At 35.3% G+C, this 23,726-nt stretch overlaps 1 protein-coding gene across 1 annotated transcript; it reads left to right on the top strand.

Annotated features, from left to right (window-relative positions):
* The first annotated feature begins 2,120 nt into the window (after window positions 1-2,120).
* psmc2 (proteasome 26S subunit, ATPase 2) lies at window positions 2,121-23,380 on the top strand. The gene is made up of 12 exons (XM_039761012.1): window positions 2,121-2,330; window positions 3,002-3,039; window positions 3,397-3,478; window positions 3,573-3,672; window positions 6,306-6,437; window positions 8,328-8,400; window positions 8,819-8,914; window positions 10,071-10,235; window positions 10,515-10,602; window positions 11,369-11,571; window positions 19,060-19,156; window positions 19,334-23,380. Exons 1-12 carry the CDS (start codon window positions 2,261-2,263, stop codon window positions 19,489-19,491), a joined length of 1,302 nt encoding a protein of 433 aa, XP_039616946.1. The 5' UTR covers window positions 2,121-2,260; the 3' UTR covers window positions 19,492-23,380.
* Window positions 23,381-23,726: the final 346 nt, after the last annotated feature.

Raw genomic sequence — 23,726 nt, 5'->3', positions numbered from 1 at the left:
TTTCCTCCCACAGTCCAAAGACATGCAGGTTAGGTGGATTGGTGATTCTAAATTGTCCCTAATGTGTGCTTGGTGTGTGTGTGTGTGTCCTGTGGTGGGTTGGCACCCTGCCCGGGATTGGTTCCTGCCTTGTGCCCCGTGTTGGCTGGGATTGGCTGCAGCAGACCCCTAGTGACCCTGTAGTTAGGATATAGCGGGTTGGATAATGGATGGAAGGATGGATTTTACATAATTCAGTACTTGAAAAAAAAACACTACAGCCTTCATCTTATATATAAACATCTACGCATGGAAGTGTGTGTGCGTCTGTCCGGCCTGGAAGTGAGAGGAGGAATCAGGGTAAGGGCTCCACCTCCAAGGAAACAGAAAACTCATTTTTTCCGCTAATAACACAAGCAGGGGAAGCACATCAACAAAACAAAACCTCAGAAGAAAGACAACGTCACTTAGCCGCTAACAATGGCAAAACAAAATCCCTTTTACTTTTCCTCCCGCCGCTAATACACAAGCGGTGCGAGCATGTCTGCAAAACGAAACCTACTAGGAGAGAGAGAGAGACGCCCAGAGTACTTCCTTTCATTTACCTGACACCTCTACATTTCAATTTATTTTCTGACGATTTCAATAGTTTCTAAGACACCGGGCTTTTTACAGCACAGGCTTACACAGCTAGTTACAGATGAACGTCTATGAGTGGAAGTATGTGTGTCTGTCTGTCCGGCCTGGAAATGTGAGGCTACAGCATGAAGCTCAAAAAGCCCTAAGTTAACGAGTCTGAAGAAGAACGAAGTACGAGGCTACAACATGAAGCTGAAAGAAAGCGACTCTGTCGCCAAAGTGAGAGAGAAACTTGCCTAGGAACACTTTGAAAACACATCAGATCTCAATAAGAAAAAAAAATCATGCTGATATCTATACTGATATGTACTGGGTAATGTGTTAGGAATGAAAGGATGCCACATTATTTGATGGAAATGAAAATATTCAACCTACAGAGGGCTGAATTCAAAGACACCCTGAAAATCAAAGTGAAAAAATGACGCAACAGGCTAGTCCATTTTGCTAAAATTTCATTGCAGCAACTCCAAATCGTACTCGGTAGTATGTATGGCCCCCACGTGCTTGTATGCATGCCTGACAACAGTCAACATGCTCCTGGACAGTCTGAGGTGCAACCTGGTTGTGTCGGATTGACTGAAACATAATGTCCCAGAGATGTTCTATTGGATTTAGGTCAGGTGAGTGTTGGGGGACAGTCAATGGTATCAATTCCTTCATCCTTCAGGAACTGCCTGCATACTCTCGCCACATGAGGCCGGGCATTGTCATGCACCAGGAGGAAGCATTGGGCATAGCAGCATAGGGTCTGAAAATGGGTCTCCACAGCTTCTCCAGACCCTTTCACATCTGTCACGTGTGCTCAGGGTAAATCTGCTCTCATCTGTGAAAAGCGCAGGGCGCCGGTGGTGGACCTGCCAATTCTGGTATTCTATGGCAAATGCCAATCGAGCTCCGCTTTGCTAGGCAGTGAGCACAGGGCCCACTAGAGGACATCAGGCCCTCAGGCCACACTCATGAAGTCTGTTTCTGATTGTTTGGTCAGAGACATTCACACCAGTGGCCTGCTGGAGGTCATTTTGTAGGGCTCTGGCAGTGCTCATCCTGTTCCTCCTTGCCCAAATCCCATATATATATATTACCCTTTCTTATATGTAAAGTGTAATATCATATGTAATGGGTAAATACTTGATTGTTCGTGCAATGAAAAACAGAAAAAAGAGTGCTAAATTAGCAAAACAATGGGGCCTCAGTGATAAAAAATAAACTTTATAGCGCGGAGTATACTTAATCCAGCCCTGAAGACAAAATGTACATCAAATCTCAGCAAAATGATTAAGTATTTTCATATTTCAGTGTTCTCCCAATTTTTTTCTCTCTGACTCTAATACAGTCAACTAATGTGTAAAAGCGTAAATTACAGCCTAAAATTTGGGCTGTAATTTTGTGTGTAAAACAAATCGGGCCGTGCGATGCAAGAGACGCCAGCTATACACACATGCGCACTAGAATTGACATCACTGTAGAGAATTTCCCTAAAGCGGAACAAGTCAAAGTTGTGCTGTTTCCCTCCGGAACGTATGCACAATCGGAAGTGCCTAAACCTGCTGTGTAATTCGGTTCCTATGTTTTGTGTGGTTGTGGATGAATATACGATAAATTATAAAACAAAAAGATCGTGAACTTTTCCAAGAGGGGGGAAATGCCAGATTATTTAGGAACAGACCAGCGTAAGCTGAAGGAGGAAGAGAAAGATGACAAACCCATTCGAGGTAAGTAAACCCAGTGTTTTGATTTGATGATATTAGATCAGTAGTTGCCGGGCCCTTGAATTCCCATACAGTCTTAAGAAGCAGGCGATTGCCTCTTGCGTTTTCTGACAACGTGTACATATTCAGTTATATTTTAACCTTCGTGTGGTACGCAGTCGAGTCTTGGTTGTCATAGGTTTGTTTCGTATATCTGTCATTGCTTGCAATTGGCAGGCCTTCAATAAGTGTTTTTCGGACAATTGTATATTATATATGCGTCGCCTCTCGGAATAATTCGTCATGGTGAGCTGTTACATATAAAAAAGCAGTATGTATCATTATTAAATAAAGTTACGTTTTTTACTTTTCAAACTTGAAACTATATAGCTAATGATTATATTGCAACTGGAAATCACTGGTTTAAATAGATTTTGGATCCCAAAGCGTATTTAAAACACACGATACATTTCAAATTCTCCATGCAACATTATGAGATGATTTTAATTGACGTTTAAAACACTTTAATCAAATCGAATTTGGGAAATTATTTCAAAGTATACGTTGGGCGATTGATTGTAGCTTCCAAAGTATATTTTGTTTGTTGCTAATCGGCTTTTGTTTGACTTAATGTAATTAATAGTTGCAACATAAATGTGACACTTTTAACATTTTTTGTATTCAATTTTTTGTAGCCTTGGATGAAGGTGACATTGCCCTTTTGAAGACCTATGTGAGTTTCTTTTAAATAAGTTAAATGTGTTGTATTATTTGTATAGTAAAGTTATACTGCATCTGAAGCCTCCCTAGGCAAATGTCAGATTTATAGTGAAATCTGTAATATGCTTAACAGTGACTTGTTAATAGATCTTTTTGCTTTGTCTGAGTAGTGTCAACGAGGTGGAAATTGTTTAAAGTGAATTGTTTTCAATGGATGACGTTTATGGAAAATTTTAAAAATGTTTGATTTCTGCTGTAAACGATACAGTAAGTTGTATGAGTGTACTGAGCATGTGTAAAAAATGTTATGTACTTTATTGCACAGTACGCATCGCTGAGTAAATTCCAGCTTGCTTGCAATATTTTACAGGGCCAGAGCACATACTCAAGACAGATCAAACAGGTAGAAGATGATATTCAGCAGCTATTGAAGAAAATCAATGAACTTACAGGTAAATTAGTTAATAGCTGATTGTTTCTTGTAGTTTTCTGTCAGATGTAATATTTTCAAGGTTTATTTTATAAATAATGTTTATTCTTCTTCAGGTATTAAAGAGTCTGACACTGGTTTGGCTCCACCAGCTCTTTGGGATTTGGCAGCAGACAAGCAAACTCTTCAAAGTGAGCAGCCGTTGCAAGTAGCAAGGTATTGATAATTATGACTTGAGCTTTTGAAAGTATTGGAAATTATTCCCAACATTAAATCTATTGACAGGGATCTGCTTTAACTTTTATCTCAATAAATACTACATGAATAAGACATAAAGGACCAGGAAACATTTTCTCATTGTAAAATATCACGTAAGGGGCAAAACAAATTATATTCACCAATAACAGAACAAAACAGTGGCACAGTTGGTTTTATATTTATAGTTTTTCTGAGTATTCACAGTTAAAAGTAATATATTTGGTTTTCTTGCTCACATCTGTCTTTGTTAAAAGAATAATTCACTCAAAAATGTTTTTATATGTTACTTACACCATGTAGTTTGTAGTTAAAAAATGTTTTCATGCAGAATGAGAGAAAATAGTTAATGATGTAATGGAGACCAGTTCTGTCAAATGGCAAACAATATGAATCAGGTCCATGGAAAACAGAAAAAAATTCTCATGTTACTCCTGTCATGTAATTCGTATATCTTTTTATCGAGTCATGTGCTCAAAATGCTGTTTTAGCGGCACTTCATGCTTTGCCATGCAACACACATACATGACTACTCATACGTTCTATTGCTGCCCCTCCATCAAATGTACAAGTGAGCATTGGCTTAAATCTCTGAGGGAGACCACCCCCCCAATCTCATTTTATTTTTATATGTACTGTAATGTTCATAGAGTGTTAACTTATGTGTTGTGACTGTCTGTGGGATTCTTAATCTGGTCTTGTAACCGTTTTTCCCCAATTGCACAGAAGGCAGTGATGATTTGATACTTGTCATTCATTATGCACATAGCTTTTCCCTGATTACCAAATAAATCCAATAGTCACCAAAATGTATAAAATATCTAGTCAGTGGCTGGACAGTTTTCGTGAGGAATGTCTCTCCGCAATGCAAACCTCACAGTAGAGCACAAGCTGCATATAATGCATGTTGTGAGAGATCTCATATCAGAACTGGAGAGCACTTGCAAAGAATTCATCACGGCACTCCAAAGAAATACAGCATGGAAGAAACTGGCAGCATCACTTTCTGAACCAGCGGCTCAGTGATTTTCTTATTTGGGGATACAGACTCTGTGGCTTGGTTTTTTTTTTTTTTTCCTTTTCTGAACATTAATTGTTAAATGTTTGTTGATTACTATTTTTTCTTTTCTTAAATCACACAATATTAATATTACCATACATCACTTGTCTTTTTTTGTCGCATCGAGTTAAATATCTGTGATTCAGTAAAATGCTATATTTCAGTCCACATATTAATATAAAATATGGGTTTCCTGTATTATTATGGTATATTAATTTTCCTGTCCATAAAAGCCTATCTGATGCGTGCAGAATTCATTTTGTAACATTTCCCTAGAAGAAACTGGGCACAGCTCATTTTTCTTTTCTCACATTTTCTATATTTGTGTCAATTGCACAAGAATTATTTAGAGGAAAATCTATAAACTCACAGTACACTACTTAATTTGAATGCTAGTAATATTTTTTTGTAAACTGTGCAAGTTTCAGTTATTTTATAAACAGAAAGATGAAACAAGAGGGTGTTGCTCTTGGTGGAGACAATGACACAGTCTGTAGACATGTGGCAAGCAGATTACCTTGGTGAATGAGGTCCCCCCATTTCTGTCTTTAGTAAAGCTGTGCTGTGTTGTTAATTTTAGAGAAAAGAACATGGAACTATAATGGCTGTTGGTATAGTTTTGGCTCAGTAGTTTCAGGAGGTGTAAAATACTGTGAAGGAAAAGAAGGGTTTTACTCAAGGTCATAAGTGAAATTAATGTGTTGAATTACAGTAACTGCTTTACAGTTCTACTACACAACATGCACTTTAGTTAAAGCAGCTTTAAGATCTTTGTCTTTGCACAGTGATTTAATTTACTTGGCAGTTTGTCAATTTGTTTTGTAATATATACTATAACGGGTCCAGCAGTCTACTGATATATATATATTATTTATTCTGTGTTTTATTACCTTGTGTAGTGAAAATACAAGAAAATGTTATTACTGTACTGTGTTGCTTGTAATAATGTTGAGTAGGTGTATGTCTATATATTCTTGTGTAAAAGGACAGAATTTGGCATTGGTATTTGGCGTCCAAAAGTTCCAGGTTTCTTGAAGCTTTCTGACCCCTACACTCAGTGATGTCCAGTTGCTACCATCACAGATTTTTTTTGTAATTTAGACTAGTTTTATATTTAAATATACAGGTAGTTAATTATTTCAGTTATAATATGTTGTAGGGAAAAATATACATTCTTTCTTTCTATTTTAACATTGAATTAATCATTACCAGTCTTATACACGAATGTTAAACCTGTCAAAGATGAATAATTGCTATTAAAAATATACACTGCTTAAATTATCAAACATTTAAACTTTTCTAGTCTTCAAGAGAAAGAGGAGCATATATGTTTCTGTATCTCTTTAATAGCTTTCCATAATCCATATAATTCCTGGCTATTATACCCTGTAGAGCATACATTGATGATTAAATGAGTGGACGAAGAGGTTTCTGGCAATGAATTTTCTTACTTATTAATAGACTTATTCAATGACCACAGTATTTTATATAGGTAAAGGACTTTTAATTTACTCTTTTTTTTCTCTCACTCTAGATGCACGAAGATAATCAATGCAGATTCAGAAGATCCAAAGTATATTATTAATGTCAAACAGTTTGCAAAATTTGTGGTGGATCTGAGTGACCAGGTAGCTCCTACTGACATAGAAGAGGGGATGAGAGTTGGGTAAGAGTATTCTTCACTCTTGGTTATGTTATTTGTACTAGAAACATCCATACATACTGTACATACATTATATACCATATTTATACTGTAATAATAAATCCATAGACAATAACTGGAACTACGTTCTCCCTTTTACTGGATGATGATGATTATTACTGAAAGATTTGTTAGACATACTGGATCTGAAGGTATGGACAGTGTTAGGCTTTGTTTGAACTTTTCATACTAATGTATTAAATGTTTATTAATAAGCCTTACACTGTGCCCAGTTATAAAATACTAATGGCACAGTTCACAACTTGCATAAGGTCCGTTCTGCAAAAACTGTACTTATCACAAATTTGTAAGGCACAAACCAGAACTCAACATATTCACCACTTTCTGTTTCATAGTTGTGCTGCACAGATATCCTAATATGCCTGTCTGTTTCGTTGTAAAATCAGCAAATGTAACTTAAAAATCGTATGTCAGTTGGCAACAATATCCTGCATGTTATATAGTAGTTTCATACATTTGTAAGTAAGCAACAAGTTGTAGATGTCTGTTATTGAACATTCAAGTAATAAATGTTTAAAATGTCACAGTTGTCTCCTTTGTATGCTGCAATTGCTCATCAATTCTGTGACTATGTGGGAACTTCAGAAATATTTGAATTGCTTTTGCTTTGATAATGTCAAAATGAAGAAATGCTTACGTGTTTGTTAATTTGAAACCTGTTCTTTCAAGTGTTTGCCCAAAAGAGTAACTTTTGTGTGTTGTTTAGGATCTTGATATGAATTTATACATGCATTTCTGCATTTTCTTTTTTCCAAATCAAAATATTTGGATGCTTCAGAACCTTTTTGTGTATACAAAGCAGTTGTTTTTAATTTTTCAGTTTGTTTACTTTTGAAACATTTTCCAAATTTCCTGAAAACCTGTTTTTGCCTTGTCATTCTGAACTATTGAGTGTTGTTTGATGAGGGAAAAATGTTATTTAAATGATTTTAGCATAAAGGCACAATATAGTAAAATGTGAAAGGATCTGAATATTTTCTAAAGGCCAAAATAGTTTATCGGCCATGATGCACTTCTCTCAAGAAGAGGTAGGGAAAGGTTGTAGTTTTGTAGTGATTCTAAAAGTACCTGGTGTTTTTACAACAATATTCTCAAATTGCACTTCATAACCAAGTTTTTAGTCCCTGTAACATAGTGCAAACGCAAATCAGCCCAGATATTCAATTTAAATATGGACAGAACATTTAGCATCAGAATATGTAGCAGTGCTGATGGTAATGGTCAACCATTTATGAGCATTTAGAAGCATTTATGTTATGTAAGAACCAAAAAACGGAAGACAAGTCCTGATGTTTTTCTTTATGGTATTGGTTGATTTATGTTAATAAAAAAAAAAAAAATCCTGTTACTTTATATGGTTTTAAATGGAGGTGCCCTTTTAAATTTACATGCTAATTTCCCTAACATCAATAAGTTCCTGGGGGTGGTGATTTAAATCAATTACTTTGTCATGTTAGTTATGCCACTGTGCTGTCACCTCTAAACACAGTGCACTAATAAACTGGACGTTGTACTAATTCATTAGACATTGTTTGTCATCCGTTGTTAATGCATTTACCCAGTACTCAAGTCATAAAGGTTCACGTGCATGTGAGGAGCCATCATTTATCCAGTGCCCATGGCATTTAGTGGGTGTCGGTATGTTTTTGATAGCTGGCATTTCTTTACCCATCACCTTCTTAAAATATGGTAACCATAAAAAGAGCAAATGAAGGCTAGATTTGCCTAATACAAGAGTATTATTTTTACCATTCAGTGGAATTTTGGTTAAAGATAATCCACTTTATGTGTAACCTCACTACTTTTTTTTTTTTTATATATATATATATATAGAGTTGACAGAAACAAATATCAGATTCACATTCCACTTCCACCAAAGATTGACCCAACTGTGACAATGATGCAGGTAATAAATTATTATCAATGGGGGTGCCATCCCTTTTTGTGGTTGACATCATTGATATTCAATGTTTAGGATTACAAGTATATTAATTTTAACATAAATAGAATGATATATATATATATATATATATATATATATATATATTTATTTGTCTTAAGAAATCAGTGGTAAGAAACAGACAAACCTCTTGCTCTGTCCACCTGTAGTATCACAGTTAATTACTGTTTGAGTAATCAGTGACAAACCCTTTTATATATCAAGTTTCAAAACCATGTATATTACTGATTCATGCACTGCTTTAAAATGCTAGGTTGTTTGAATTTGTGTGTGATAACAACTGAATCCATAAGAGAATTACTATGTCTGGTTAAACATAAATACAAGCAAGGCATCTAATATAACATTTTTTTTCCACTCCTAGGTGGAGGAGAAGCCAGATGTAACATACAGTGATGTTGGTGGTTGTAAAGAACAGATTGAAAAACTAAGAGAAGTTGTGGAGACACCTTTGTTGCATGTGAGGAGGAGGAAGTGTTTACATTTTAAGGAAATAGCATATATTTTGTAAAATAGCAACTTTAATTTGTGGATTTGTTGGTTGGCTTTAATTATTTTCTCGGGTTGGTTTGATGCGAATGTCTGTCACCTTCAAAAAAGAGGTCATGAATGCACCGACACTGACGGGCTTTCAAGCACATTGGTGTAGAGTAACGTTAATTTCTGACACTGTAGTGTAATCAAATAGATAGCTTGTAATCTGAATCTCTTAATTTATTTTTAGTTAGCACTATCAACAATTTGCATTTATAATGAAAAAATGTTTTTCTCATAAATTTAGCCAACTAAATTGTACTCCACAAATCACATATTTATTTTCTGAACAGTGAAGCATGAAAGTAAGAATTTTGCTATGCTGTGCACACATGACAAACAACTTGAACGTTAAACAGTGGAGCCAAAAAGTGATTCTCTTAAAGAACTCTACTGTACAACAGTGGTTTAATGTAGTGGTTTTGTGGAAAAAAAACACATTTTGACAAAGTTTGAGAAAAATCTGCATTCTCAAAAATACCAAATTCCTGGGCCAGTTTAATATTAACATAGCGAGTGAACATGCCAAACCCCCAGTGGATTTGGTCCAGTCCTGTTCAAATTGCCCCACTGCAGCCTTTAAGGAGACGGTCTCAGAAACACACAAGAAGAGCACAGTGGTTAACTTAAAGATAACTGCTGAATCAAGAAGACTGTTCTTAACAGAAATTAGTTTGAGAAAATGCATTGCTCTGTATACCATGATATATGTTATATCTATGTAAATTCTGTTATACTTACTGGTTTTCGGGCAGTGAAGACATGCTGTAAGCTTATTATTAATACTTTTTAATCCTTCATTAAAAATGCACAGGTGCCATGAAGAATATCTGTCAAATATTGGTTTAATGAGTCTGTTTTATACTATTTGTTAGTGATTTATTTAAAGAATCAGAAAAATGTACAAGTTTGTGTCTATTCAAATATACAAAACCTCACTTTGTTTAGGAAAAAAGTCATTCTGTAATCTTAATTATTCAAACAATTCGGATGCAAGTTATTTTAAAAATGTTTTTAATGTGATTTCTCCTAACACTTTTTCAGGCAAAATGGGTTTATTAAATGTACCACTTTTATTACAGCCTGAAAGATTTGTAAATCTTGGTATTGAGCCACCAAAGGGAGTCCTTCTTTTTGGACCTCCTGGCACTGGAAAGACACTGTGTGCCCGAGCAGTAGCCAACCGGACTGATGCTTGTTTTATAAGAGTAATTGGATCTGAGCTTGTTCAGAAGTATGTAGGAGAGGTAAGCAACACAAATCAAATATTCTTTGAAGGAAATGTGTTTAATCATATCAAATGCTTACAAATGGTTCTGTCATATTTAATACCTCTTTTGACAGTTGGAGCCTTTGCAGTTAATTAAAGAAACATACTTAGACAAATGTGACTAATTGTTTATGCAGCGATATGTTGTGTGATAAACCTTAACATTGACTAATAAAGTAAACCTTTTTACTTATTCTGAATTTAAAATAATCTCCAAAATACCTTTGCTGAACTTATGTATTTATTCATTCATTAGGGAGCAAGAATGGTTCGTGAACTTTTTGAAATGGCCAGGACTAAAAAAGCATGTCTTATATTCTTTGATGAAATTGATGCAATAGGAGGTATGTGTATTTTTACTTAAACAGATATGTGGTGTTCTTCTTCTGGTTCTAGTTTAGATTTGTAAATCTGAATGCAACCCATATTTAATAATGCACTGGCACCATTTGATAGGGCAGTGTTTTGAAATTGACAGATTTTTGCAGACTTAATTGTCCAAACTGTTTATAGCTGAATACATTTTAAAATATGACAGAAATGTAGTAAAACATCACTAACATTTAAATTAAAAAAAAAAACAAGCAATGAAAATGTAATGTAGTATTATTTAGTTGGTTGGGGAATTTTATGTTAATAAAATGTTATAGACATTGAGATACAGGACAATGCAAGAAAAAATGGTGCCAAACTTTGTGCTACCAATTTGCACATCACTTCCATGATCGTTCATTTTGTAATTCTGAATTGTTGGCTTGTGTTGTTATAAGGACAGATTGTGAAACACATCATCAGCACTCAAGAAGTGTTTCAGATGATATATAAATAATGGTCCTCATCCCCCAAAGGATGCCGAGGGCCACAGGGATTAGAGAAAAAATATTTTATGGGGCAAACGGGTAACCTGGGTAAACCTGGAAAAAGTCTTTTAAACTGAAGAAGATCATAGTGCATTCCTACTTGATTACATGACAAACATATGCAATGCCAAATCTCAAACTATTGAGTGTTCACCTTCAAATTGGAAATTAAAGTAAATCAAGAACATATGTAAATCTCTTCACTACAAGTATTTATTGCACGCTGCTGTGTTACTTTTTGCCAACACAGGAGCTCGTTTTGATGATGGTGCTGGTGGTGATAATGAAGTCCAGCGTACTATGCTAGAACTTATCAATCAACTGGATGGTTTTGACCCCAGAGGAAATATTAAAGTTCTTATGGCAACCAATCGACCAGACACATTGGATCCAGCACTTATGCGACCCGGAAGACTCGACAGAAAAATTGAATTTAGTTTACCAGACCTTGAGGTTAGTATTCTCTTTCAGACTATTCAATATCAATACACCTATAATGCAAAAATTAACGCATATCATAAATACAATGGAGGAAGCATTTCATGATTTCTCTTTTTTTAGCATTTGTAATAGTGATGATTTAATTGATGTAAGCCAGACCTGCAGTGCAAAGCACACAAACAGTGATTTGTCACAACATTAATAATAAACAAGAAATTGATGGCAAGCTGCAATATAAAAAGCACTTTTAATTGATCTCCTGTAATGGAGTGAATTTAGCTGCTGTGTGTTACCAGGAGCAAGATTATATATAGTGACACAACAATACTATTTTTTTTCAGGCCGAGTGTGACAACTGATACTTGTTTTTCAGTATTTGCCAATACCGATACCATTGTAGCAAGGCTAGTAGTTCTCCATCAGCTGTCATTGTTAACTTTAAATATTAGACTCATAATTTGGAATAAAATAATTCAAAATTGAACAAATAAGTCAAAGTAGGGTACAGTACATAGATTACAAAACCATTTCTCACAATTTTTATAATAACTCAAATTTCACAGAAAAAAATTGCATACACTTAATGTATGTAAGCGATTCCATAATTGCTTCAAGTCTTTCAACATAGGATGCAGTAGTACAGCACAGGAATTGGGCTAAAAATAACAAGAACATTTCAGTTACTGGTATCCTGTTTTATAAGATAGCATCAGTAGCTAGCTCAGTGGTGTAAAGGTATAAAGGTCAAAAATCATTGGGGAACACATACCGCTGGATAGCTGTAGAACAAAGTAAGTGGCACATTCCTTTTGATGAACAGAAGCATCCCTTCATGGTCAACTGTAAGCTTATTTCTGGTTTCATAAATGGCATTAGACTTTGCACTAAAAAATCTCTCACTCTGTACACTACTGCATGGTGCTGAAAGGTATTTCTATGGCAAGCCGAATTAACATTTAGAGATATCTCAAAATGGATTTTAAGATATCTGGAAATGCATTTTAGATATCTCAAATTGACTTACAGATATCTAAAAATGCATCTATTTTAAGATATCTAAAAAGCATTTTATGATATCTTAAATAGATTTCAAGATATCTTGAAATGATATGCTGTACATTTTGAAATATCTGAAATGCATTTTAAGATATCTTTAATGCAATTCGAGATATCTTGAAATACGTTCCTGTGCATTTTGAGATATTGCAAATACATTTCGAGATATCTTAAAATAACTTCCTGTGCATTTCAAGATATCTCAAATACATTTTGAGATATCTCAAAATCACTTCCTGTAACATTTCCTATTCTTTCAATGGGACTTCCTGTCTATTTCGAGATTTCTCAAAATGAATTTGAGATATCTTGAAATGAGAAGGAAGTTATTTTGAGATATCTTGAAATATAATTTAGATATCTTAAAAGCATTCAAGATATCTTGAAATTCATTTTTTCAGATATCTGAAATACATTTTTAGATATCTAAAATTAATTTCATGATATCTTAAAATGGGTCTCTGCTCCATTTCAGATATCTAACAATGTATTTCAAGATATCTCAAATTGTATTTCAAGATATCTAAAATGCATTTTAAGATATCTTTAAAAGGACACTCAATTATTTCAAGATATCTCAATAGCATTTTCAGATATCTACAATACAATTTAAGATATCTGAAATACATTTCCAGATATCTTAAAACAGCTTCCTGTCCATTTTCAGATATCTCAAATACATTTCAAGATATCTTAAAATGACTTCCTGCACATTTCAAGATATCTCAAATACATTTTAAGATATCTTATAATAAACAAGTAGTCCCATTGAAATAATAGGCAATTTTACAGGAAATGATTTTGAGATATCTTGAAATGCATTTAAGATATCTTAAAATGCATGAAAGGTCAATTTAAGATATCTGAAAATTCATTTGAGATATCTTGAAATGCAGACACAATTATTTTGAGATATCTGAAACTGTATTTGAGATATCTTGAAATACATTTGAGATATCTCAAAATGTATTGCAGATATCTTAAAATGTAAAGGAAATTATTTTAAGATATCTCAAAGCGAGTTTCAGATATCTTAAAAAGTAAATTACATTTTAAGATATCCAAAATTCATTTTGAGATATCTCTAAATGTTAATTTGGCTTGCGATATATTTCCTTGACATCTGAGGCAAACTGAGAAGCTGGACTTTGTTAGCTAACCAGTACATAAGTGGTTTGTCTGAATGAGAAACTGGGGTCTCTCTCAGGTATGTTTCCAGCTGTATGGCAGCAGCTACTGGAACACAGTGCACTGATGCCACTGTATGTTCATCTACGATCTCATTTAACATACAGTCCAAACTACTACTCAGCTGCTCCTTCCTGGGACTTTTTGAAGACGGTACTGCATAATCTTGTCCTGCTGCCTCTGGGTCACACAATTACAGTAGCTGCCAGAACACCATCTCTTTGGCCTCCTTGGCTGTATAGATATTTGAAAAGAACCAATTCTCATCTCTACCACAGGAAACATTATTTCTGATTATATGAATGCCAGTTTTATGTCAATTCAATAGACAATTTTTGATATTTGAAGACATTTTATGTAATTAATTGAAGAGATTGTCCAAAGATGCTACAGATTTATTTAAAGAAATTTTCTCAGTGAAGGGTTTTTTAATTAGCTATCCTAGAGAAGTAATTAATAATACATTCCTCAAATTTATTTACACACAGTCATTTTCATGACACAAATTTGTGAAAATCTATTGCTGACACATGCAGTTTGAAAGAATATCTGTCTATCTGAGTGGGAATGAGATACACTGCATTGAATGAATTTTTAGTAGTGAGTATATGGAACATTAAAATAATGAATTGGGATAGAAATATGTGATCTTTCTTAGACAAAAGCAAAAATAACATTGCTCTAGTAAAATAATCAGTTTGAATGTAGAGATCAATATTGATGCAGACACACAACTAATAAAACCAACATGTAACTTTTATATTCTCTGCTTGTTTGCAGTGTTATATATTAAATGACAAAACTCTACACCAGTAATACTTTACAATTATAAGGCATACCATGGATTTCTATTTCATCATGTTCTGACAGATGCATCATGTACTGTATTTTGCAAAGAAACACTCTTCTCATCTATAAAAAATGCATTTCTTGTAATACAGTTGAAGTTAGAAGGTTACATACATTTAGGGTGAGTTCTTTAAAACACACTTTATAACCCCTCCACAGAGTTTCTACTAGCAGACTATAAATTTGGCATATTGTTTAAGACATCTGCTTTGTGCAGGAAAAAGTAATTATTTTTAACAGTGGTCAAAGACAGATTATTTCACTTTTTATTGACAATATCACAATTCCAGTGAGTCACAGTTGTATGTACACTTACCAGTGCCTTTTAAACAGCTTGGACAATTCCAGAAAATGATGTTAAGCCTTTAGACAATTAGTGTCCGATAGCCAAGTCAACATGTGGATGTATGTTAAGGCCTACCATCAAACTTACTGCCTCATAGCTTGAAGTAATGGGAAAATCAAAAAAATTCAGCCAAGACCTCAGGAAAAAAAAATTATGAACCTTCACAAATCTGGTTAATCCTTGAGAACAATTTCCAAAAGCCTGAAGGTTCCATGTTCATCTGTACAAACAATAATATGGAAGTATAAATACCATGGGACCACACAGCCATCATACCACTCAGGATGGAGACACATTTTGTTTCCTAGAAGAGAAATTACTTTGGCACAAAAAAGTGCAAATCAATCCCAGAATAACAGAAAAGGACCTTGTGAAGATGCTAGAGGAAACAGGTAGACAAGTCCCATATCGACATAACCTGAAAGGCTGCTCAGCAAGGAAGAAGCCGCTGCTCCAAAGCAGCCATAAAAAGCCAGACTGCAATTTGCAATGACACATGGGGACAAAGTTTTACCTTCTACAGAAGTGTTCTCTGGTCTGATGAATCCAAGATTGAACTGTTTGGACGTAATGACCATAATTATGTTTGGAGGAAAAAGGGTGAGGCTTGCAAACCACAGAACAGCATCCCAACAGTTAAGCATGGGGGTGGGAGCATCCTATTGTGGGGGTGCTTTGCTGCAGGAGGGACTGGTGCACTTCAGAAATAGTTAGAATCATGAGGAAGGAAAATTTACATGGATATACTGCAGCAACATCTTGAAGAGTTCAGCAATGAAGTTGAAGCTCAGTCCGATTGAAGATTTGTGGGCAGAACTGACAAGGCATGTGCAAGGAATTAGGCCTGCAAACTTGTCCCAGTTGCACCTGTTCAGTCTGGAGGAATGGGCCAAAATTACAGCAACCTATAGTAAGAAGCTTATGGAAGAATACCCTAAAAATTGTCTCAAGTTAAACCATTTAAGGGCAATGCTACCAAATATTAAAGTGTACTTAAACTTGTGATCCACTGGAATCGGTATAGTCAATAAAAAGTGAAATACTATTGTCTGTGAAAATTGATGGAAACAATTACTGCTGTCCTGCACACAGTAGATGTCTTAAATGATGTGCCAAATGTATAGTTTGTTAGTAAAAAAAAAAAATCAATGGAAGGTTTATTAAGTGAGGTTTAAAGAAATCACCCTAAGTGTATGGAAACCTCTGACTTCCAACTGTATGATCTACGAAAATTACTATGTATATTAAATGACCCATTGAGCAAAATACAAAGTGACAAATGAGCATTTATCATGTCCGAAACAAACTGTTAAATTACAAAAAAGCTTAGAAGGTAACATTTCCAAATTAACTTGAAAAATACGTAGCTTAGTTTAAATAGTAAAATTCTTTTATTTTAAATAAAGACATCTTAGCATTTACCATTTTGTTTTCCCATTAAAAATTGAGTATGTGACCTAGAAAAAGCAACCGTGGCACATCCACATGTGCTGTTTTTATCTAAGCACATCAAATGGCCTATTAAATGGTCATACCTTGAATCAAGTAGTGGCGATGCTCAGTGTCCTCTAAGTGGGAGTATGCTAAAGTGGAGTGCTTAAAGTGCCCGGCTATATTACTGCCAACTGTCACAGCATCCGTAACACTTTGCTGTACAAAAATTACCCCTGCCAGCCAGAGTGTATGATCAACACAGGAAAAGCCTGGGACACCAGTGTCATCAATTGATTGTCAAGGACAATATATTGAGGAAGCACTTCTGTTATTTTCACTGCCCATGCTTATCGTTTTGACTTTTTTTTTTTTCTCTCTTTTTACTAGGTCTGCTTCAAGGTTGGCAGACTGTAGACTCAATATTGTGTACAGCCAGACATTTTGTGTTCACTGTGTTTTGTTAAAAGGATTTACGTATTTTATGTGCATATCAATGATATTGTTACATCCCTACATATGTATTCTAATGCATGTGTTATAGTAGCTGTAAGTTTTCATGAGTGAAAGACATTAACCCATCAAGGATATAGTTGTCTTGTTGTTTACACACGACATCATATAGATACTTTAGATGTGCCTTGCTGAGAGAGATGAAGAAAGAGAGCTGGATTTGTTAGCTTTCGGAGGGGGTGTACTGATTTATGCTGCCTGCTATATATTGTAAAGGACAGCAGGCATGGGCATGGCATCCCAACCTGGGATAGGACATGATTCATTAAATGGCCGGGACAGGGCCGTACTGAACGCCAAGGAGAAAGGCAGGTTAAATATGCTAATGTTTTAGCAAGAATGGATCAAAGTTCCTTACTTGACTGGGAAGCCAGTGTAATTGAGGAACAGGGGAGATGATGTATTCAGATCAGTAGCGCCCCAATATGCTAGGTGGCAGCATACCCAGGCTTAGGATTCCTACACGGACACCTGCAAAGCATACTGGGAGCTATAGTCCAATGAGGCAGCCCTGTTGGATTCATTTGGGTCTGCCAGGGGGAGCTGCAGGGATTAGTAATCCGTGCTTTGTCTGGGTTTCCATTCAAACAAGAATTGCTTCCAGTGAGCTCTGCCGGAAGTACTCCGGAGTCCAAGAAAAAAAAGAAACTCCTCAACCTCATACAGATGAGGTGGGGTCAGGTGTGAAGGACGGACAAAGTTTGCATCAGAGGAGTGGAGGTGAATTAAAAAAGGAAGAGGGAGAAACGAATTAGGATTTGTGTCGGTGTCTATTAAAAGAAGCCTTTTTGTAAGGTAATTTACAATAATAAACCTTACATTTGCAGCAAGAACTTGGGTCTATGTGGTTGTGTTTGGGTTGCTGCAACACCCCCTGCTGGTCACAATATTAAAAGCTCTGAGTAACACTGTGCTGTATAGAAACATGATAATAAAAAGGTTGCACAGAAAAATAGCCAGGAAGCACGGCAGTGAATGAGCTATGTGTTGTAGACAAAGGTTTTGTGGCCAAAAACTAGTCTTTTTAGCAGCAATGGAGTGTGGTGGCAGTGTCATTTTATGCTAGTGAGTTTATAAGCAGAGATGGACAGCTTGATAAATTATTGGATTGGATTATGTTATGTTGGACATTGTTTTGTCCTTCTAAAATCAGAAAATTGGGAGAGCATTCAGTGTCATTTGTACCTATGTCTGCTCTGTTAATAATTAATATTCACAATTTGAATACAATTAAGGGAGCACATTCCACAGAAATCTGTGAATTAAACACTATGGTAGAAGTAAGACATTTAAAGCTATGGCAAAAATAAAATTTGTTATCTGATATTTACATTTAGAAAAAAACAAGAGCACTTTTTTATGAATGTAAAATAAGAGAAGCAAAGCCAGCTAATTTCAACAGTGAGATAAATTCAATGCAAGTTTGACTCTCTGACGTGTGAAATTCATGAGAGAATTCATTAGAGTCTTCAGTGACTGATACTCTGGGACATGTCAGGAAAGCCTTTTATTATATAAACACATTGTATGTTGAAAATAATTGTTTGTATATATTGTAAGACAGAGAATTTATATTTGCAAAAGAAGCCAGCCAATGTGTTTCTGGCTGTATATGGATAAAATACGTCCTGTTTCTAACAGTGTAACACATTTTTAAATAACGTGCTCAGTATTGACCAAACGCTCAGTAGTTTATGTGCTATAAGTTTTGGCAGATTGTGTTTGCTTATTTTTGTGACAGAGATGAAGATCAGACCACATTGTAGTTAATACAGAAATCTAAATAATTCTGAAAGGTACATTTTTTTTTTCTTGCTTGTGTTACCATTTAATTTTCAGGCACACATGTTTTGTTGCACTTGTGACAGTGAATAACATATTGCTGAATACTTTAACATAAGGTTTGCAAGAGAATTATGATCTGAATATAAAAGTGTTTGAAGCAAAAGGTAGACAGCCAAAGTGGGAAATTCTGCTTCGCTTAGCAGTTTAGAGGTTATGATTCTGAAGAGAACTTTAAATAATTTAACAGCGTTTTTAGAAACGCATTGCATTCTAAATTAACATGGAAGATGTTATGTTGAAAAATTTTAATTTGAACTTTTGAACTGTTTCAGGGCCGAACTCATATATTTAGAATCCATGCTCGCTCAATGAGTGTTGAAAGGGACATCCGATTTGAATTGCTGGCCAGACTTTGCCCCAACAGCACAGGTAAGTTGAGATTTTAATGGATATAAAAAAAAAGCAGCCTTCATCTTTGTGCAGATTCATTCCTTTAAAAGTTGTTTGGGTTGTCATTATTACTTGTCAAAATGAACAAGCGCTATCAGTAGTGCTATGAGTTGTGTTTCTTTATTATAAACTGTTGGATTCTTTATATTTTTCTAGGTGCTGAGATTCGCAGCGTTTGTACTGAAGCAGGGATGTTTGCTATTAGAGCTCGCAGAAAGATTGCTTCTGAGAAGGACTTCCTAGAGGCTGTCAACAAAGTCATCAAATCTTATGCAAAGTTCAGTGCTACTCCAAGATACATGACTTATAACTGAGTTGAATTATTATTTTAGTATGAGGTATAGGCATACTTTGTAATTGTATTTTGCTGAGGTCAGTATATTACGATATTACTGTTTTCATCAAGACATATAAACTGCTAGTAAAAATTAAAATTGAAAAAGTTGTCTGTGTTCTAATATTCCATTACTTAAAATGTAGATTCTCTCTGTGTTTGCCTAGAGTTTACTCTCGGCCTTTCTGGTTTTCTTCTCATATACCAACAGCTCATGTTGGGTTAATTGACAATTCTAATTTGAACCTGTATGAGCGAGTCTGTCCACAGGTGCCATATTCTTCCTGGCCATGACCTGGATAATCAATTTAGAAAATGGGTGGCTGGACAGTTACAGTATCTCACTAGATCTTTACAGCTTTTCTGAAAGACAATTTCACACATTTTGTTAGAATTCTTTATCCATGTATCATTTTCCACAAGATCAGCAATACATCATCAGTGGTTTGCTGAATATAGTAGACCTTTTTATTTCAGATATTTCTACTTGGTTTACTATAGCACATCACAACCATAATAGCTCCTATGAAACCGTTTTGTTGGTGATGAGTGAGTAGCAGAGGTATAACCATTATTGGGCTAGTCACCAAACTCCCTATAACCACTTACTTTGGTCTTGAGCATCCCTAAGGTTATTGACAAAAAGACTTTCAATGTTACCTCTGGGGTGATACAGAAATTTAAGGAAGATGCAGTTGAATTGAAAGGTTTGTTTTTACATAAATAATGAGCCAAAGTACAATGAGAGAAGCCGGAAGATTGACAAGTTTAAATGTAATTTCTATAATGAGGTACTAGCAATGCAGCAGGTAGTCGTTTCATCCTAAATGATTCTGGGAAAAAAAAAGGCCCTGATCCATAACATGCCAAATGTTGGTTCATGCCACTGACTAATAACAGTGCGTATCAACAACAAAAGTATTGTGTAGACAAAGTAATAAAGTTGAATTAAGTGTACCCCTAACCCAGTTGTGACTATTATTGTGACTGGTAATGAAAATAAACAGAAGTACAAAACATGGATGTGTAGGTCATCTCTTAACTTCACTTATTTACAGACTTCATGTTTTTGGGTGGAGCACACTGAAGCCAATAATAATCGAAGTAGAAACAGATGGATTATATAGTTGGACATAAGTACAACATTAGCAGTGCATATTGTCCAGGTAAATCGGCCCCAGAGTTAGAGGTGTCCATCTGTTTTCAGGACCCAGTAAAGCTGGACAGTGAATTTGATACCTCAGTGAGGCTGCAACTTCAGCAGCTACACTGCTATGTCATGCAAGCTTGCATCTTGTGAACCTAAAGATCAGTTTCCAGATTAAGTTATGTACATGGAGAAGCATTTATCAACTGTGTACTGTATTGTCTAAAATTCAAAAACAACAATAGCTTGTGTGGTAGTGTGTGAAGCAACAAAACATTAACTCTTTAAAAATTATTAATAGCCGTTCCCTAGCTCTGCACAAACTGTTGATTCAGGAAATGTGCAAAATCTGTTTCTTATATTTTTTATATACTTAATGTATTATTTACTGGTGCATTTGTCTGAACAGTATAAAAAGAACAAATACAGTAAAATAAGAAAGCAATCTCATTTTTTTATGAAATCAAGAGTTATTTATTAAAAAATAAGTTGTTAGTTTAAGATATGCGGTAGTTTGAAGTGTACAGGTCATTTTGGGGTCCGTAATTGAACTATTTCTTCCAGTTTATTGTTGAGGTTGCAGTTTGAAATTTGTTTATTGTTCGGATTCCTTGTGTAAGAGATGTTTATCAGCCCGCCTCACAATGCATCTCACAAACTCCCAACATCCTTGTGACATATTGAGGTCATACAAGTACTCTGTACTCGTGACACTAATATTACAAATGAATGTGTTATGATTTACAAGTGTTAAAATGTCCTTTATTGTACTAGAGCTTGTATGTTAAACGATTAATATGACACATTTTGGAAAATGATGATTATGTAACCCAAGCACACACAAATCAGGCTTCCTTGAAGCAGCTTTACAATGATGTGTAATCTTAATGACTTTTGATTGGCTCACATACTTAAGGTTGAGAAATGTGGTATCATCAAAATGAAAGTGCAGAACTGTACAATTTGTATAGTGTTTATCTATACACACCTACAGTATATGCATACATATTCATATATCTATCTGTATGATTGCTAAATTTCAAAGTTAAATGCTAAAGGGCAGTTTCTTAAATAAACTGGAATCTCAAAATGATATCCTAATTTGTCAGTTGAAAAAATCTTTACTGAATCTTACATAGAACAGAAAAATTTTTGAAAAACAAAAGAGGAGACCATTTAGTCCATCCAGCCTGTTTAGCTAATAGCTAAGCTGTCCCAATATCTCATCCAGATTCTTCTTAAACTTTGTCAAGGTTTCTGCTTCAACTACGTCCTGGTAGTTTGGTCCAACTCCCCAAAACATTTTGTGTGAAGAAGTGCTTCATGGTGTCAGTCTTAAAATTCACTTCTCCTTCATTTCCAATCTTCCACTCCAGCCACTGGGACTGAGGTGTCACCTGTTGCAAGGATGCATTTGGGTCCCAATTGTGGTGGGCGCTGCAATGCGCTGGAATCAGTGCATGCACCCAACCTCCTCCTGAGGCAGTAGACAGACAGACAGACATCGGTAGCAGGAAAGATCCTGCATGTGTCAGTATGAAAGACTAGGAGCTGCTGGGGTGCAGAAAGCCCAGCATGTGTGATTTGTGCCCCAAAAGCCACTAAACTGGAGGCTGTTATAGCATAGCCAGGTTTCTTCTGTTTTTATTTAGTTTATTGTCTTTGCTGTATTTTGTTGTGGAATGTGTTTATATTTTTAATTTGTGCATATTATGTTTTATTATGTGTTTATTAGTACTGTTATCTCCTTTCATGTACCTTTCAGTCTTTATGTTAAGTCAAAGGGGGTAGGCCTCTCCTCTGAGGCTACAGCTGCCACAGTGTTATTTAAGGAAGAACAGCATACGAGTTTGTGACGTCAGCATTGTACTTCTCATTATCTTTGATCTTTAGTTTTTACATTTGAATTTGGAATCCCTGGTTTGTTAACCACTGTCTTTCAGATTTTCGTCTATGATTTGTTTGCTAAGAGTCACACTTTTTTTGTTTTTTGGGCTAGAGGTTTTCCAGATTCCTCTTCCCCATTTGTAGATTTTTTAAAATTTTATTTTAAAATCTTTGTTCCAGGGCTCAACTATAAGCCTGCATCTTGATTTTGGCGTTGGACTGTTTCAAAGTGTCGAGGCCTGTTCTTTTAGTCTGGGCCATGGGAGTGCAGCTGTTGCTTTCATTTTTTTTTTTTTTGGCCCCCAGCTTTTCAAATGATAAATGTATACTGAAGCAACTAATTCATGTGCTGCTCCATCTTAAATAGCACCTGGATGACCCCCTGAGTGCAGTGGCAGAGTGGAGCCTAGCTTGCTTTGGCCCAACATAAATACAACAAGGTATATAAAAGAAGATACTACTGGTCAAACATTTTAGAACACCTCAGTTTTTCTTCCAATTTCATCAGTTGAAATGCAATGCAATGAATGAGCAAAATGGTGAAAAGGGAAATCATCACAATATAATGGACCTTCTTCCAGGAAAAAAATAATAGGTTACAACCTACAGATAATCTGTAGCAATTAAAGTAAATTAAGCCAACTTCTTTTGATTACTTAAAAACCCCTGTGCCGGTCTTAAAGCAGAACTGGAACAGACTGTATTACTACACCCTCTGAACTGCTTTGACCATATTCCAGTGATAATGGCAAAGGCAATTAACAAATGAAATGAGACAGAGCATATTTACCCTTAGAAGTACAGGCCTTTCATCTAAAGAAATTGCAAAAAAAAATATATATATATAAGTGTCAGTGAGTAACATATCCTACACCAGTGGTTCTCAAACTGTGGCCCATATTACAAAGAAAAAGACTTAGGAGAGCGACTATGCAGATTCCATGTCTAAGAGGTATGAGCTATAAGGAGAGATTGAGGAGCTGAGCCTTTGCAGTTTAAAGCAAAATAAGATTAAGAGGTGACGTGAATAAAGAGTTTGTTAAGTATGAACTAATTTTTATAGGTGTGAATTGAATTAGAGTGAATTGAGACGGTTACTTTAAAATGAGTTCAAGAAGACAGTTGGAAACATGTTAATGGTCAAGTATACATGAACATTAGCAAACTTCTTTTTACATAAA

The sequence above is a fragment of the Polypterus senegalus genome, chromosome 8, assembly GCF_016835505.1.
Source record: "Polypterus senegalus isolate Bchr_013 chromosome 8, ASM1683550v1, whole genome shotgun sequence".
Lineage (NCBI taxonomy): Eukaryota > Metazoa > Chordata > Cladistia > Polypteriformes > Polypteridae > Polypterus > Polypterus senegalus.
Note: the sequence above shows the minus strand (reverse complement) of the source record. Positions and strands in the feature narration are given on the sequence as shown.

What these genes read in the sequence shown, in the direction of transcription:
- psmc2 (XM_039761012.1), top strand. Translation starts at nt 2,261, where the DNA reads ATGCCAGATTATTTAGGAACAGACCAGCGTAAGCTGAAGGAGGAAGAG. An exon ending in AGATGACAAACCCATTCGAG is followed by an intron (nt 2,331 to 3,001) that starts GTAAGTAAACCC and finishes AATTTTTTGTAG; the next exon opens with CCTTGGATGAAGGTGACATT. An exon ending in TGAAATTGATGCAATAGGAG is followed by an intron (nt 10,603 to 11,368) that starts GTATGTGTATTT and finishes TTGCCAACACAG; the next exon opens with GAGCTCGTTTTGATGATGGT.